Raw genomic sequence first — 17215 nt, 5'->3', positions numbered from 1 at the left:
TGGATTGACATGTAAACTGTTTTTTGCCGCAAATAGTAAATGCTAAAGCAAATTACAGAAAAGTCAAGATTTACTTCAGAAAGGAGCAGACAGGTCATTAGAATGTAACAGAAAGGATTTCTGATGTTGATACATCTCAACGATAAATCAGCAAGGACAGAAAAACCAATGAACTATTCCATAGATGTGAAGACCCATGTATAGATTTGGGTATAAATAAGAAGTATGGCTCCCATAGACAAAAAAAAAGGAAGAAGGGAAAAGGGTAATCTAATCCAAACTTTTCAATCCATCATTTGTGAAGTTTGCCGATTGCTGCTGGTACTTTCATTTAACCATTCAACATCTTTTCATTGAAGAAAAGGTATTTAAATTTATAATGTTCCTCAAATTATACAAGACATATACGGCTAAATTCATGGTTAACACGTCTTAAACTTTTAGCCTCCTGAAGAAAAATACCATTCATTTCACTAAAACTATCTTGCTATGGATGGACGTGTCAGTTGATAAAATTAAGTATAACTAAGAGAAATCATCAAATATAATTCAATCTGAAGTGGTTTCTTAACTAACTCAGATATTCAGACCTGGATGGAGGAGTATGACACACCCAATGACCAACAATGGACTATAAATACTCTTTAAATAAGTCCTGCATTACAAGTTTCCTCTACAAGAGAAAAACATTTCTTTCTTCCCCTTCCACCCTACCCACACTTGGGCAAATATTTATTATGGACAATGCAAGGAAATATTGTTGAGTACCTCCATCATACTCAGTACATACCACAATAGCGATGCAATCCAGGATGTTAAGTTAAACCTAATGTGACATTCGAAAGAGAGCAGCCCAGAGAAGTGCTGCATATTTAATTGCTTTTCCGGGGCACTGACAATGACCATGGTAGATAAGACCAACAATTTTTTTTCCTCTTTGTACCAATACATTCAAAATATTATCACTGTTGTACTGTAAAACCAACAAAACAACAGAATAGTAAAATATCCTCAAATAGTTCATTCTAAACTCAAAAGTGTGACTTTATATTACAAGGAAAAGATTTGCAATTTATATTCTCATGGTTATTGCTGGTAGGAGAGCAGTACAAAACTTTGTTAGCAATCAAAATCTCTAGACTCCAACCTTAAGTGCATTGTTGACATCTTATTTTCATACTTGATAGGTAAGATAAATCTCAATACCAGCTTTAGTTACTGTCTACTTCATTATATGTAAAGACTAAAAAGTGCTAGTGAAGTCTAAGAGATTAGTAAAGCAATAACATCTTTTAAAAACAGATATACCAGTAGAGAGCCCAGCTATTCAAAAGAAACTCAGAATGACTTAGTTCTCTTCAGGATCATAAAACCAAGATTTTTGTCAAACCAACACTAATACTTTAAAGTAAGGCTCTGGTTGGAGCTTTTAGAGTGATTAATACTGCGTCCTTACATGTCATGCTGTCTAGGGTATCATAATGGGCCTTCATCACTTCTTTCTATGTTTCTTTCTGGGATAAGATTATTTCATAGAAAGTGTACTTGAATTACCAATTACATCCCCAAAAAGCCCCAGAAGGGAAATGAAATCTGTAAACACACATGGAAGTTCGGAGATTATTTCTAAAAGCTTACTGAACACAACTGCCAGGATAGATAACATGCACCGAAACAGAAGCCACACTGCGATCACCAATTCTCTGTCCTACACTAGGCAACATAGTTCCCTTAGTGTTGCAATGAATCGCATAACCTATTGCCCAAGCCAGTCACCCCCTTCCTCCTCACTTTTCTTCAGTCACCTCACAGAGTCCCAGATCCCACAGATGCAACCTCCTTAGCCACTTCTCTCCATCCTCACTAATAAGTAACTTCTTCCTTCTTTGAATTTCTATACCAATTAATTCAAGCTATTAACATAGCACATATCACAATGTGCTACAGAAACTGGCATGTATGTTTCTTACTTGTCTTTATGTTAGAGACAAAAGTAATAAGTGCCAAAAGTAAAAGTGTGTAGCTGGTATAATGCAATGTAAAGGTAATACGTAGGATTTAAGCATCTGAGGTTTAAAAAATAATTATGATCTTACATTTCCACTACGAGCTATATAAGAGAGACTAGAATTACATTATCTTCTAAAATGACTAAATGAGGCCTAAGGAAAAGCCTACTTTGAACCCTCCATAGCAAGGCTTAAGAATAAGCATGGAAAGAATCAAATTTATTCCAAGTAATGTGAATGCTTCTTTGGAGTAAAGAACAATCTACCACTTAACAACATGAAACTGAAAATGTCCAGCATCCAATCAAAAATCATTAGGTATATAAAGAAGCAGAAAAACACAACCCAGACCTAGGAAAAAAATCGATCAATAGAAAAACCTCCAAGAAACATCATAGTGGTAAAAGTCAGAACATGGGGATTCTAAAACAGCTATTATAAAATAAATGCTCCATGTGTTCAAACACGTACATGATAAGGAAAGAAATGAAAGACATAAAAAAGACACAACTGGGACTTCTAGGGATGAAAAATAGGATATCTGAAATGAAAAAAATGCTGAATAAATTTAACAGCAGATTAGGCAAAGTAGAAAACTTGATGCATTTAAACATACAGAAATACAAATTATACAAAATCAGAGAGAAAAGTATTTTAAAGATCGAACAAAAAATTTTAAAAATTGAACAGTAAGCTGGGAAAATATCAGGTGGTCCATATACATATAACTGGAGTCACAAAAGGAGAAAAGGGGAGTGACAGAAAAAAAAAATTTAAACATGTAACTGCATGAAAAAGTTCAAATTTCAGGAAAAAAATAAATCCACAAGTCCAAGATTCCCACAAATCACAGCAGGAAAAAACCACCAAGACACTATAGTTTTACTGATTTTTTTGTTTTTCTATATTACTTCTATTTTATCTATTGTTTATATGTTTTTATTTCTACCCTGATCTCTATCATGTCCTTCCTTTTGCTTTAATTTGCTCTACCTTTTCGAGTTTCTGAATGTGGAAGCTGAGTTCATTGCTTTCATAACATTAGGTATTATTTAGTCCTATAAAATTACTCTTGAGTACTGAGGTAGTGCCATGCCACATATTTTTCTATTTTTCTTTAAAGTTTTTATTCTGAAATGATTACAGATTCATGAGAAGTTACAAAATAGTACAGCACAGTCTTGTATAGCCTCCACCTAGTTTCAAAACGAGGAAATTACCATTGGTACAATCCAAGACTTTATTCACTCACCAGTTTTATATACATAGTTTTATATACACTCATTTGTGTGAGGGTGTGTATGTGTGTTGTTTGTGTGTTTGTATAGAGTCCTATCCAATTTTGTAGCATGTTTATTTGTGGAACCTCAACTATAATCAAGATATGGAGCTATGTCTTCACCACAAAGATCTACCTAACCCTTTATAATCACATCCAACACCTTCCCTTCCATTCTGTCTCTAAACCCTGGTCAAAACTAATTTGTCGTTCACCTCTCTAACTTTGTCGTTTTGAGAATGTTATATAAATGGAATCCTTTCTACTCTTGGTGTTTTTAAAATGTGTAGTAAGCAAACCTTTGAGATTGGCCTTTTCATTTGGCATAATGCCCTTGAGATTCATCCAATTTGTTGCATGTATTTATACTGCAATCCACCTTTTTTCCCTGAACAGTATTCTAAGATATGGCTCTGTTCTGTTGTCGTTTTCATTCAGTTCAAAATAATTTCTAATTTCCCTTTTGATTTCCTCTGTGAACCATGTATTATTTAGAAGTATGTTGTTTAGTTTCCAAATATTTGTGGATTTTCCAAAGACCTGTTATTCATTTCTTATTTGATTCCATTGTGGTCAGAGAATATATACATTGTATGACTTGATAGCTCTTCAATTTATTAAGAAATGTTTGATGGCCCAGAAGATGGTCTATCCTTGTCACTGTTTGCTGTGCACTTGAAAAGAATGTGTATTCTACCGTTGTTGGGTAGAGTATTCTAAGTAGTCTGATATTAATGTAGTAACTCAGGATTTAAAGTATGTTTCTCGTAAGCGTCAATATAGTTGGTTTTTTTTTTTAATCCAATTTGACAATCTTTTTTTTTTTAAAGACTTTATTTATTTATTTGACAGAGAGAGATCACAAGTAGGCAGAGAGGCAGGCAGAGAGAGAGAGAGGAGGAAGCAGGCTCCCCGCTGAGCAGAGAGCCCGATGCGGGACTCGATCCTAGGACCCTGAGATCATGACCCGAGCCGAAGGCAGCGGCTTAACCCACTGAGCCACCCAGGCGATTTTTTCTTGGATGTTCAGACTATTTATAACTAATATGAGTGCTGATACGCTCAGGGTTACATCATCTTGCTTATTTGTTTTCCTTTTATTTCCTTTCTTTGTGTTGGTTGCTTTTGGTTTCATTACATACATCACATATATTTTGTTATACACATCACAGTTTACCTTCAAGTCATGTTATACCACTCATATACATTCTAAAAACCTTAAAAAAGGGCACCTGGGTGGCTCAGAAACATCTCAGGTCATGATCTCGGAGTCCTGGGACTGAGTTCCACATCAGACTCCCTGCTTAGCAGAATCTGCTTCTCCCTCAGTGGGGAGTCTCCTGCTCCCTGCTGAGCAGGGGGTCTGTTTCTCTCTCTCTGTCTCAAATAAATTAAAAAACAAAAACAAAACCTTACAATAGTACCATTTCCCATACTCTCGGCCTTAATGCTACTATTGACATACATTATGCACACATACACACACACAATATATATACATATATACACACATTCATGTGTATATGTATTTATATGTGTATTTTAAAGACCTCAATAAATGGATACTGTTTTTGTATTAACAACTAATTAATTAATTTTAAGAGTGACAGCACGCTGGGAAGGGGTGGAGGGAGAGGGAGGGTATCTTAAACAGCCTTCATGGGAGGACAGCAGCTTATGTGGGGCTAGATCCCACGACCCTGAGATCATGACTGAGCTGAAACCAAAAGTCAGATGCTCAACGGACTGAGCCACCCAGGAGCCCAAAGAGTAAATTTTATTTTAAAAATTTTATTTATTTGACACAGAGAGAGAGAGATCACAAGTAGGCAGAGAGCCAGGCAGAAGGAGAGGGAGAAGCAGGCTCCCACTGACCAGAGAGCCTAATGCGGGGCTCAATCCCAAGACACTGAGATCATGACCTAAGCCAAACACAGACACTTAACCGACTGAGCCACACAGGCACCCCAGTAAATTTTATTTTAAAGAGACATAAACCATTACCAAAACCCCTCCCATATTGTATATTTTAAACCATTTTCAGTGTTCTTCATTCCTTTCCATCTAGTATCATTTTTCTTCTGCTTGAAGGACTTCCTTTAACATGCCATATAGAGCATGACTATTGCTGATCATTTTTTAATCTTTCATATATCTGAAAAAAATGTTCTTTCATTTTGAAGGATGGGGGAGGAGCACAGAAATCTAGATTAACAGGTGCTTCCTTTCAGTACTTAAATCTGTCATTCCTATCATTTTTGCCTTGGGATATAACGTCTTTATTTCCCTCTTGCTGCTTTTAAGATTTTTCCCTTTTTAAATGATTTTGACCAATTTGATTACTATATACCTTGGTAGAGTTTTCTTTAAGTTCCCTGTGTTTGAGATTTATTGACCTTTGTGGATCTGTGAGTTTATAGTTTGTATCAGATTTGGACATTTTTGGGCCATTTCGCTTGTCATACCACCCCTCCTTCAGAGACTCTGATTTCAAGCATAGGATTATCCCACAGCTCTGTGAAGCTATTTAAAATACTGGTTTTTTTGGTGTTTCACTTTGGATAATTTCTCTTGGTCTATCTTCGAGTTCACTAATATTTTCCTCTGCAATTCCTAATTTATACTCATCTTATACAAAGCGCAGCTTTCAGATTTAGGCTTTCTTATCCAGAACTTTGATGTGAATCTTTAAAATTTCCCATGTCTCCATTTAACTTCTTAAACACACAGAATACAATTATAAGAACTGCTGTAGTGTCACGATTCCTGACCATGTATGAGCTCCAGGCTCTGTGCCCTCTAGGACTCTCTGATGGTTATTTCCTTGGCTTCCGGCAGTTTCCTACAACCACCAATACTGTGTTGTGGACTCTCTGCAGATCTTCAGAGCTCACATTCTGTACAGACCCCTTCTCTCTGATGGTGTATCCCGCAAATTCTAGGTTAGGAGTTAACAGACAGTAAACAGGGCTTTGTGGGTCATGATGACTCAAACCTGTGGTTACAATTTTAAAGTAGTCATAAACAACAGAGAAATGAAATGGCGAGGCTGTTGGAGTAAAACTTTATTTACAATAATAGTTCATAATAGTTTGCTGATAAGTGCTCTTCCTTGGTCTTACTGGACTCTCTGCTCCATCTTCCCTGTATTCCACTTGCACACACACACCCCCAACCCCTGCTACTGCAGCGTGGCCCACAGACTCCTGCAAGGCAATAACTACAGGCAGTTGTAAGCCTTTTGCCTCGTTTGTTTCCCATCTCCCAGAAACCCTGTCCTTCATTCCCTGGTATCCAGTGACTTGAAAATGGTTGTTTTACATATTCTATTATTTGTTGTTGTTTCAGAGGAATGGTCAGTCTCAAAGGGAGCCTCAAGAAATACCCAATAAAAAAATATTACTTTCACATATAAAAAAGTTTTAAATCCAACCGAAATGTACATGTCTGAAACATATATGTTTTAACCATCTTCTGTGTTTTTCATTCCTTTCCATATGGTGTCAAAGGTTCTCCTCAACTTTCCTATAATGCTTTCAAAGGTAGAGGAAAACAATTATATCCCCAGTAAAACAGAGAGGTTCTATGGCTCCTGATCACCTTTTTATTGTATATCAAAGCTGTGTTTCTGTTGAATGATCCCTTGTTACCACTTAACAAAGAAAACTCCATGAGTTTAGGGAGGAACCTCTCACATACCCAGGGATTACCTCAGAAATTCAAAGTCTGACACCCCCACCCCCAACAAAGCCAGTTAATGTCAGCAACTTAAAAATACTGCTGCTGCCAAATTACCTGGAAGAAAAGGAGGAAACATTCTTTTTCCCCTAAATAAAACTTTCCCAAGTCAATTCACTAAGCCCTATCTTTAATTTACAATTTGGGAAGCTCTGAAGCGGACAAAAGAACAAGTTACTGTCTATTTTGGGATCATATTCAAGGCTAGATGACATTTGTTAGTCTCCTAATGTTTATCTTTGTTTTTGGCAAAGTAATACACTGAAAAAAGTGCCTATTTTAGAAAGGTAATTATAGTATGTAATTTTCTTTCAAATGAGAAAAAACAGCATTAACACAAAAATTATGAATCTCCTCTGCTATAATCTTTTCATATACTATTCATGAGATTTTTTATGACCAAAGCAAAACAATTTTTTAATATTAGATTCTTGAATTTACCTTTACTGAACTACACATTAAGATCAGATTACTGTCTGTACATTCACATTGCACATTTAACCAAGCTACTCAATAAAACCATAGGAATTTGCTGATATTTTATTTCTGTTTTACTTACTCAAAATGGTAATATCTATGATTCAACCTAATAATGAAGACGACATCTCCACCTCCATAATGTAAAGAACATTCTAGTATAACTCAATTTCTGACAAACCAAAATGCCTTAATTTTGTATCATTCCCATTCAATTAATATAGGTGGGAAATATCATGACAGTTATGAACACAAAATTAGGGGTGCTTGGGTGGCTGAGTTCTTTAAGCATCTTACTCTTGATTTAGGCTCAGGTTGTGATCGCGGGGTCAGGAGATCGTAGCCCTGTGTGGGTCTGCTGCTAGGAGAGGAGCCTGCTTACTCTGTCCCTTCCCTACCCACCTGACACCCCATCATGCTCTCTCTCTAAAAAATCAAAGTTTTTCTAAAAACACAAAATTTTGGTTTTGACTTCCTTCACTTTAAATTAGGTGATAAGTCTTTAGTGTTTCAGGCAGATTTCTCTTCCCTTCCCCCACCATTTACTCTTTTGCCACATATGTAGAACTCTGTTTATCAACCACCGGTGAGTGTATTTATTATGATTACAGGGCTGGAAGGGGAGTGGGGATTCCTTGCTAAACATCCTGCTCTCCTACTCTCTTCTCCCTGAGACAAAGTCTCTTTCCCATTTCCATTTACATCATGCTTTGTCTACTATTATTATCATTTCCGGAGTTTGTACAAGTCTGCTTCATTTGATCCACAGATCCAAAATACAACACCAAAAAAAAAAAAAAAAAAAAAAAGCTTGCAACATCTGAGAAAATGCTTGCAACATCAAATTAGCATTAGAGTTTTACTCCGAATGGTTATATCTGAAAATACTTCCAGTAATATATTTATCAATTCTTCACGTTGAGAAGTAAGAGGTGATTTTCAATATGGTTAAGTAAAACAAAAAACTCCTCGGCATCAGGTATGGTATACTTGTGTTTTAAGAGGTCACAACATCTTTTCAAATGGTTTCAGTAAGAGGAACTAGAGACAAAGCAAAAGGGTACTAAGAATGTCTTCTTAATGAAGCTCTAACTTACATAAAGGACTCAACAGATGGGCAGGTAAAGACATTTTCTCTAAACTGGCTCTAGCATTGCTTTTACCAATTATATTTCAGGCTTTTACTCCTCTGACGCAGATGTCCATCTTTTGCATATTTAATTGCTTCAGTCCTGTAATATATGGCATGTCCAGGACTCCCAATCAAATTATCTTCCTTTATCTAAGGAAACGGGGACTTTAAAATCAGACTAATCTGGGGCAATTGGGTGGCTCAGTCATTGGGTGTCTGCCTTTGGCTGGGGTCATGATCCCAGGATTCTGGGATCAAGCCCCAAGTCAGGCTCCCTGCTCAGTGGGAAGCCTGCTTCTCCCTCTCCCACTCTCCCTGCTTGTGTTCTCTCTCTCTTTCTCTCTCTCTGTCAAATAAATAAGTAAAATCTTTAAAATCAAAATAAAATAAAATCAGGCTACTTCTGTGTCTCTGCCATCAATATAAAGAATATAAAATTATTACAGAATTACCTATCTCTTAGGTGTTTTTTTAAAGATCTACTAAATTATATCAGTGGTATTTCACAAAGTAAGATAAAACAAATTAATTACATCGATCACTTACACAGCAGATATTACAACATGATCAGAATCACATTGTCGGAATAGGTATTATTAAGTCCCTGAAGTCTATTATTTGAAAATCAGTACTTTTGAGATAAGAAACAAAGATACAGATGATGCTTAAACTGTTTTACAGGTTTTTTCCCCTTTTTTAAAAATTTAAATTCAAGTTAGTTTCTGTATAGGGTGGATGTTTACAGTTTTTACAGAAACCCATCCCTTCGTTGACCATAACAACACCTTTATAAGAGTAAATATTATTATTAATATTTTATATTTATCAAATAATTGAAAGGTGATTTGAAACTGGAACTCCAGCCTTTTTATCCTTGTCCCAGGCTAGTCCATCTGGAATGGTCTAACATAAAATGCATTTATATGACATATTTTCATTAGAAACCATAGAATAATCAGTGACTCCTTTCTTTCAAATTATCTCTAATTCTTTTGTATTCCAACTCTGCAACATCTCACAGGTTTGTCCTGACTTTTCCGTAATACAGACTGAATTGAAGCCCTCTCATCCAGGATCACTGAGCCTCCTCCACACCCCTCCCCTCCTCTGAACCTCGCATTACAACATTGCCAGAGTGCCTTTCTAAAATGCAGTTCTGACAGTGTCACTCCAGTGCCTGAAAACATTTGGTGGCTTGCTACTGCCTACAGTGGTGGTTCTAAACTGTGCACCTAGAGATCTCTGTAATTCTGAGAACTGGACAAAGGTGTTTAGAGCTGCTGAAATAAGCAACGTCAATCAGCTTAATTTGCCAGAACACAAAAATTAAGGTACAGAACTGCATTTGGTTTTTGCCCTAATTTTTGTTCTGTGTATCTTTTTGCCTATATACTGTTCGCCTACTGGACACAATAAAAACAAAATTATCAAAATAACAAAACAAAGCAAACGAAGATTTATTCTGGGTCAACTCTACCTCATTCAAAATGAAAAAATAGCAGTGGTTATTTTCACCCCTGTTGAGAGGTAGGGGGGAATATGTTCTTATGATTTAAATTTGATATTGTATAAATGTCATTTTTTCCTAATTCAATGATTCAAATGATAAGAACTAAGTGTATGCTTCCATGACCTAATAACAACTATAGGTGCCTGTAAACTCTGCTTCTTGAACCCAAAACCACTTACATATACCTCTCTCTGAGGACTTTGGCAAATGAAATTCTGCACTCATAGTTCACTGATATACCTATCTCATTTTATTTTACTTTTTTATTAAACACCTGCTCCCGAATTAGTGAATTCACTGAGAACAGAAGCAACATGCTATTCATGTTTAACTCATAAGTGCCTGACACAGAGAAGTTACTCAGTAAATCCATGCTGGAAGAATCAGTGAATTCAATTTTAAAAGAGAGCAAGACTGCCAACTACAAGTTACAATTACGGACTTTTAGAAATTTCAAATAAAGTTGGTAAATTTTCTGTTTCCAGTATAATATATAACACATTATAAACATAAAATAAAACAGTTTTAGAACTATTTCACTTCGTGCTGCTAAAACAGCCAGGCAAGATAGTAAGTTCAATACAACAAAACTCCATTAAAAGTATGTCAATGTTGATTTTTAGGAAGTTTCTTAAAAACATACAGGACTCACAGCCATCAAGTTAAATTAAGGATCCAGTCAATCCTACAAAATTAAGTTAAAATTGTAAAGAATTTTTAATTCTATGACCATAAACTGGATAATAAATATTAAATTGTCTTTCCATGCCTCCCCTACAAAATAAGCTGTTTCTACCTCAATGTACATGTTCTCAAGTGAAGAAAGAATATGGATCAATTTCTATAAATGTCAGGGCTTAGATATAAAAGTAAACAAACAAATAAATACCCAATGAGGTTGTAATCATTACTTTACTGTTCCCAGTAAAAAAAATCTACAGAAAGAAAACCTGGCTGATACTTTTCACAGTGAAACATGCTTTTTTTTTCATGTCAGAAACAGATACCAAGTTTTATGAAGTTTATTATATCCTAGTATCCTCCTTTAAAAAAAAAAACTTTCAAGACTACCAGATATATCCCCATGAACTTATATAACTGCAGGTGTACATCTCATGGCCATGGAACATGAACAGCCAGAGGCATACTTAATGTGTACTAAGGCTTACGGTTTACATTTATATTAAATATCTTACTTGCCTCAATCTGATTTTTATGGCCTATGGTCTGTGGACCTGTGGTAATATCCATGAATGCATTAAAAGTCAGCATTTTAAGATAAATCTCAAAACACTGTATGGTAGGTAAAAAACAATGGAAACTACTTACGGCCAGCAAGCAAGAACTGATAATACTGGACTGCATCTGCAGCAAGGAGCAGAGGGTGGTTTGCATTAAATGGTGGTTGCAATTCATTCCATTGAGGAGTTCTAAGGAAACGGCAGAAGAATATTAATATTTAAGGTTAATAGATGGGATGTAAATCACATCACTGTCACCACTTATAGACATTGATATAAACTCACACTATCTTTGTAATCATTAAAGTGAACTTGTTGGGAGTGCTGAAACCTAAAATACAAGGCCATCTGCTTAAAAAGAATAAAAAAGGTGGTGGTGACTCATACAATTACATAGAGCTGATATTGGTTTAATAGCAGAAGACCTTCCAATAGGATAGACAAGACATTCAAAGCACTGGACAGAGAGGAAGCATGTTATTCAAAGTCAAGATAAAGTAGCTCTAATTTTACCTAATTTCAGATAACTGCTGGAGCTCACTACTCTCAGAATATGTGTATATTTTTTAAAATAAAATAAATCAGGTAAAAGTGCTTTTAAAAACCCCACACAGTTAGGGGTGCCTGGGTGGCTCAGTGGGCTAAAGCCTCTGCCTTCGGCTCAGGTCATGACCTCAGGGTCCTGGGATCGAGCCCCACATTGGGCTCTCTGCTCGGTGGGGAGCCTGCTTCCATCTCTCTCTCTGCCTACTTGTGATCTGTCTGTCAAATAAATAAATAAAATCTTAAAAAAAAAAAAAAAACCCCACACAGTTAAATTAATGGCTGACTTAGTACAGACCTAATTAGAATCTGAGTTCCAAAATAAGCCATTTATTTCAACAATGATGGTGCAGTAATTTTAATTAGATCTGCCTGTTCCTAAATAGCTTGATAAATAAGATATTGATCAGATCAATCTAGTCCAGTGAAGTAGTAGTAAAGAATGCTGGAGCCTTCAAAAATCAATATAAGAATATTTTAAAACGTCAAAAGGAGAAGGATCATTTTCATATCCATTTTTGTCTGTTTCCTTCAATAGTTGTCAGGACAAATTTTTTCTGTCTCTTTTATACCCTTATACACTGTGTCAAACAGGTTTTATTCTAGATTTTATTTCTCCCTCTTGACACTTGCTTATAAAGATTCTAATGATCATGTACTTTTGAGAAGGGCTCCAATTCTTAATAAACATTTCTACAGTGTTTAGCCATTATATCTTGGTGAAACCTTCCAATCTGTTTATATTCATTTCCAGTCCCCTTAATGGTTATTCCAATATTCTTTCTATTTTCAGTGAACATGAGACTGGAAATAGAGGAAGCACTAAAGCTCTATACATGGAATAGAAAAAAAAAGAAAAAAAACCCAAGTTCTGGAAAATGTAATACAAAGATGCAAGGACAAGGTAACTCAAAGGGGCAAACAAAGACAACTGAAAACATGATCACACAAAAATCTGTACATGAATGTTCTCAGCAACATAATTCATGACAGCTAAAAAGTGGAAGTGTCATCTACTGATGGATAAATGAGAAGAATAAACAAATGGACACAAAACATGGCATATCCATGCAGTGGGCTATTATTTGGTCATAAAAAGGAATCAAGTTCTGATGCATGTTATAACATGGATGGACCTTGAAAACATTATGCTAACTGAAGAAAATCAGATGAAAAAGGACATATGCTATATGATTCCATTTATATGTAATGTCCATAGTAGGCAGATCCAAAGAGACAGAAAGCAAATTGGCTGAAGGGTTTGGTGAAAATGGAGAGAGACTGCTAATGGGTATAGGGTTTCTTTCGGGGGTGATGAAAATTGACTGTGGTGATGGGTGCACAACGTACTGAAAATTCACTTTAGAAGGGTGAACTGTATTATATGTAAATTATAAATCTAAAAAGGAATTACTGATACATGCAACAATAGGGATGGATCAAAATAATTTTGCCGGGTGGAAAGAAGCAAGACAAAATAAAAAGAGCACACACACTATGATTCCATTTATATAAAATTCTAGAAACTATAAACTAATCTCTGATGATAGAAAGCAGTGGTTGCCTGGGGCTCAGTGGGTGAGGTAGGGATGAAGAGGGGCAAGAGGGAGAGACTGCAAAGAGGCACAAGAAAACCTATGGGGGTGATGGACATACTTATAATGTTGATCACAGTGATGGTTTCACAGCTGTATACATATATTAAATTTGATCAGATTGTAGATTTTCAATATTTTATACCTCAATAAAGCTGCTAAAGACAATGGAAAGAGGTTTTACCTAACCAGGGTCCAGCTGGCTCGAGGTGAGGTCATCACTTCCAGTGGGGTGTCATCACTAATCTTGGGGGCAGTGCTGAGCGGCCGTGGCTCCATCATGTGCTCCACTAAGGTCCCATAGCAGCTAATGATGTAGAGAGACTCAACTACAACTTGTTTGGACTGATCTACAAACAGAAAAACAAATCCTCGTTTTGCAATAATGGCATAAAAGGAGCACAGTGCAATTTTTACAAGTTATTGACCTTTCCGTCCATTTTTGACGCTGTTGAGAGAAAATATGGCAGGGAATGTTTTATGTGGTGCCTGCTCCCTGCCTAAAGGTTGCTTCTTAGAAGTGAATGCTAATGAGTATGAGAATCAAAATATTTTTAAATCTTAAGCAATTTATTTCAAAAATGATTCTCAAAATTCTAATACAATGAAACATTTCACAGCCTTTTGCATTTTTCTGCCATGTAATTTGTTCCCCATTATAAAAAATGAACAATAGCAGGTGGGATAGGGACGGCCTGACTGGAAAGGAACAACATATGGACAAAAAAGTAGTTATGCAGGATGTACCAATTCAACTGCATGAGAGGCTCTCTGCATGCCTAAATCAGCCTAACTTCTCCTCTGCTTTCTCTCAGAACACTTTATTTTTTTTTTTTAAAGACTGATTTGTTTATTGGACAGGGGAAGGCCAGAAGGAGAGGTAAGGAGAGAATCTCCAGCAGACTCCCCCCGCTGAGCAAGGATTCTTGACACAGGGCTCAATCTCACGACCCTGAGATTACAACCTGAGCCAAAATCAGGAGTCAGACACTTAACCAACTGAGCCACCCAGGCATCACAAACTTTATTTTTAAAATCTGGATTAAAACAAATAAATGAAAAACATGCACATCCTCCCTCCACCCAATCTTCTTTCTTCTTTCCTCTCCATGGGATCACTGGCCTCTACGGTAAAGGAAGACCACTCATACTTTAAGGTCAGGTGCTGAATATGGTTCTAATCAAATGACTTTATAAGGAGTACACATGTCCTTACTACAAAAACAGGTTTAGTCCTCTATCTTGGGCTTTACAGTAAACCCAGGAGCATATAAAATGACTCATGAATGCTGGGTGGGTCACCTTATCTCCATGCCAGAGGAATCAATTACAGCTGATTTGAGAAAATGGCTAACGACCAGTCAGGGGGACATAAAGGAGGAGTAAGTTAAAAGGGTAATTAGAACAGAAGGGAGAAGCATTTGAAATTGAGCTTCACAGAGGGTTTTAACTAGTAACAAAAAGTCATTTTGATAGCATCATTAAAACTAAGGAGGTAACAAAAAAATAGAGATGGGATAAGAAAATGGAAGGCTTACATACTTTACTGTATCCTCTCCCACTTAGGCAAGGAACCTGCTGTGCCTGAGATCCTATTTCCAAGGAAAGGGTCACAGAAAGGCGATAACAAGGGAGAGGGCTGATGTCTGACTGCCAGTACTGAGCGTAAAGCAGGGCCATTTTGCCAAGAACAATACAGCCTGTGGAGCTGGGCAGAGAAGAGCCTCGCTAACAACTCAGTTTGTGACCTACTTTAATAATGCTGAAATAATAAGGGCACAATCTTAACATTCAAAATTATATACCTGATCCACGAATGCAGGCACTCCTCTACACACAAGCAATAAGGAGCAACATACTAAAGCAGTAATTATACAAAAATTTTAGGTATTGTTCTTGGCAAATGAAGCAGGGATTAAAAAAACACAACTCTATAAACTCAGAGGAGCAATGGTTACCATAAAAGATGATTCTTAGGGGTGCCTGGGTGGCTCAGTTTGACTGTCCGACCCTTGATTTCAGCTTAGGTTGTGACCTCAGGGTCATGGGATTGATCCCCGTGTCAGGCTCCATGCTCAGTGTGGAGTCTGCTTGAGATTCTCTCTTTTCCTCTCCCTCTGCCTCTCCCCTTGCTTTCACATGTGCTCTCTCTCAAATAAATAAATAAATCTTTTTTTTTTAAATGACTCATTTATGAGCAGGAGCCTGTTTTTATCTTTTAACTTATAACATGGCGAAGGTGTTGGTGGTGGTTTTTTGTTTGTTTCTTAACGTCAGGACAGCGCTTTAGAAAACCCGGATTCAAACTCGGATGCCATCACTCCCTAACTAGTGCTTTCAGCTAAGATATTCAAACTTTTTGGATTCGAGCTCCTTGTCTCTAAAACAGGGAGAACACCTCAGAGGCAATGGCATGGAATTTGCTTGTCACAAATGTAAGTATAAAATAATGGAAAAATGCAGATTGGAATGGAATTAATGATGTTGAGGACACTGGTAGACTGTCATCAACAAAGCAAAATACATTTGGATGGGCAATTAATTTTACATTTATAGTGAGAGGATAGCCTTTGTCCTTAATGAGGCTTGACTAGTTAAGGAGAAACATGCTAACTGAATGGAAAAATGGATTCAGAGAATACTGGGTTCAAGATTATTCAAGAAGAACTACTATGACTTTCCCTCAAGAAACAAAAATTAAAAGTGGCAAGTTTAATCTACATTAAGCTCCATACCTTTTTCTCTTTTCAGACCTGCATTATTTGCAAACCACGATCTGGATGTCCCGAACATTGCAGCCACACAAAATTCTCCGCCCATCGATTTGCTGGGTGAAATTTGTGGAGGTGGTTTAACTTTGCTTAAAAAATAAAATGATAGTAAAAAACAATTAACTATGATGGAATCACAGACCTCAAGACAGTAACATTATTTTCTTTAAAATTTCACCTCTGAGAAGTGGACATGCATTTTGCCTTAAATGATAACTGGTGCTGTAAAACTATATTCTGCAGTAGAAGTAAAATTAGTACAGAATTCTGGATAGTAACATATAAGAACAATAAAAATTAACCCCTTTTTGAGGTATGTGTTGGTGAAATCAAAGTCCCTTCTTTTCAGATGGATAACATTTCCTTGAAGATTTTAAAGTGGAACAATAGAACCAGTGTAAGTATTTCACAGTAATAAAATCATTTATCATTTCATTTTGATATATAAGATGTGGGACTGACAGGACAATTGAATGGAGACGGCATGTATGAAAATAATGAGATGATACAGAATGAAACCCCGCAAATGGTTCAGCCACAATGCTACATACAGTTATACAATGTAGGGGGAGAAGCTCAAATGTTCTAATGCAATCATATCCACTAATTAAACTATTTGTTTATTTTTTCTTCAAGGCTTTGTGAAAACAATGTGTGTTTCTGCTCTGTTCTTCACATGTTTAAGGACGCCTTAAATCACTAATGTAACTACCATAAAAAAGTACTTGCTTTCCTCTTTATTTTCTCCAAATTAGCTTGTATACCATCACTTCTAATATCAACCTTTCATCTTCTGTGAAATTCTAGTATTTCTCTTCTGATTTGGCAAAGGCCACCTCAAAGCTCACTGGAAATTCTGCTGGCCACCTCAGATAAATGGTGGTCAGACTTTCTCTAATTCACACACCAGAAAATAGCCT

The 17215-nt window shown here is 36.4% G+C and overlaps 1 protein-coding gene across 12 annotated transcripts in view; it reads right to left on the bottom strand.

Moving 5' to 3' along the window:
• BCAS3 (BCAS3 microtubule associated cell migration factor) overlaps positions 1 to 17215 on the bottom strand; it is a 587541-nt gene that overhangs the window by 285361 nt on the left and 284965 nt on the right. For all 12 annotated transcript variants that reach the window (XM_032320065.1, XM_032320063.1, XM_032320069.1 and 9 more), the window contains 3 exons: positions 16260 to 16384; positions 13709 to 13874; positions 11475 to 11575 (listed from right to left, as the gene is read on the bottom strand). In XM_032320065.1, coding sequence (XP_032175956.1) covers positions 11475 to 11575; positions 13709 to 13874; positions 16260 to 16384 — 392 coding nt within the window. The remainder of the gene's footprint in view (positions 1 to 11474; positions 11576 to 13708; positions 13875 to 16259; positions 16385 to 17215) is intronic.

Source organism: Mustela erminea, chromosome 18, assembly GCF_009829155.1.
Source record: "Mustela erminea isolate mMusErm1 chromosome 18, mMusErm1.Pri, whole genome shotgun sequence".
Lineage (NCBI taxonomy): Eukaryota > Metazoa > Chordata > Mammalia > Carnivora > Mustelidae > Mustela > Mustela erminea.
The sequence above is the reverse complement of the archived record's forward strand: the minus strand, read 5'-3'. Positions and strand labels throughout refer to the sequence as shown.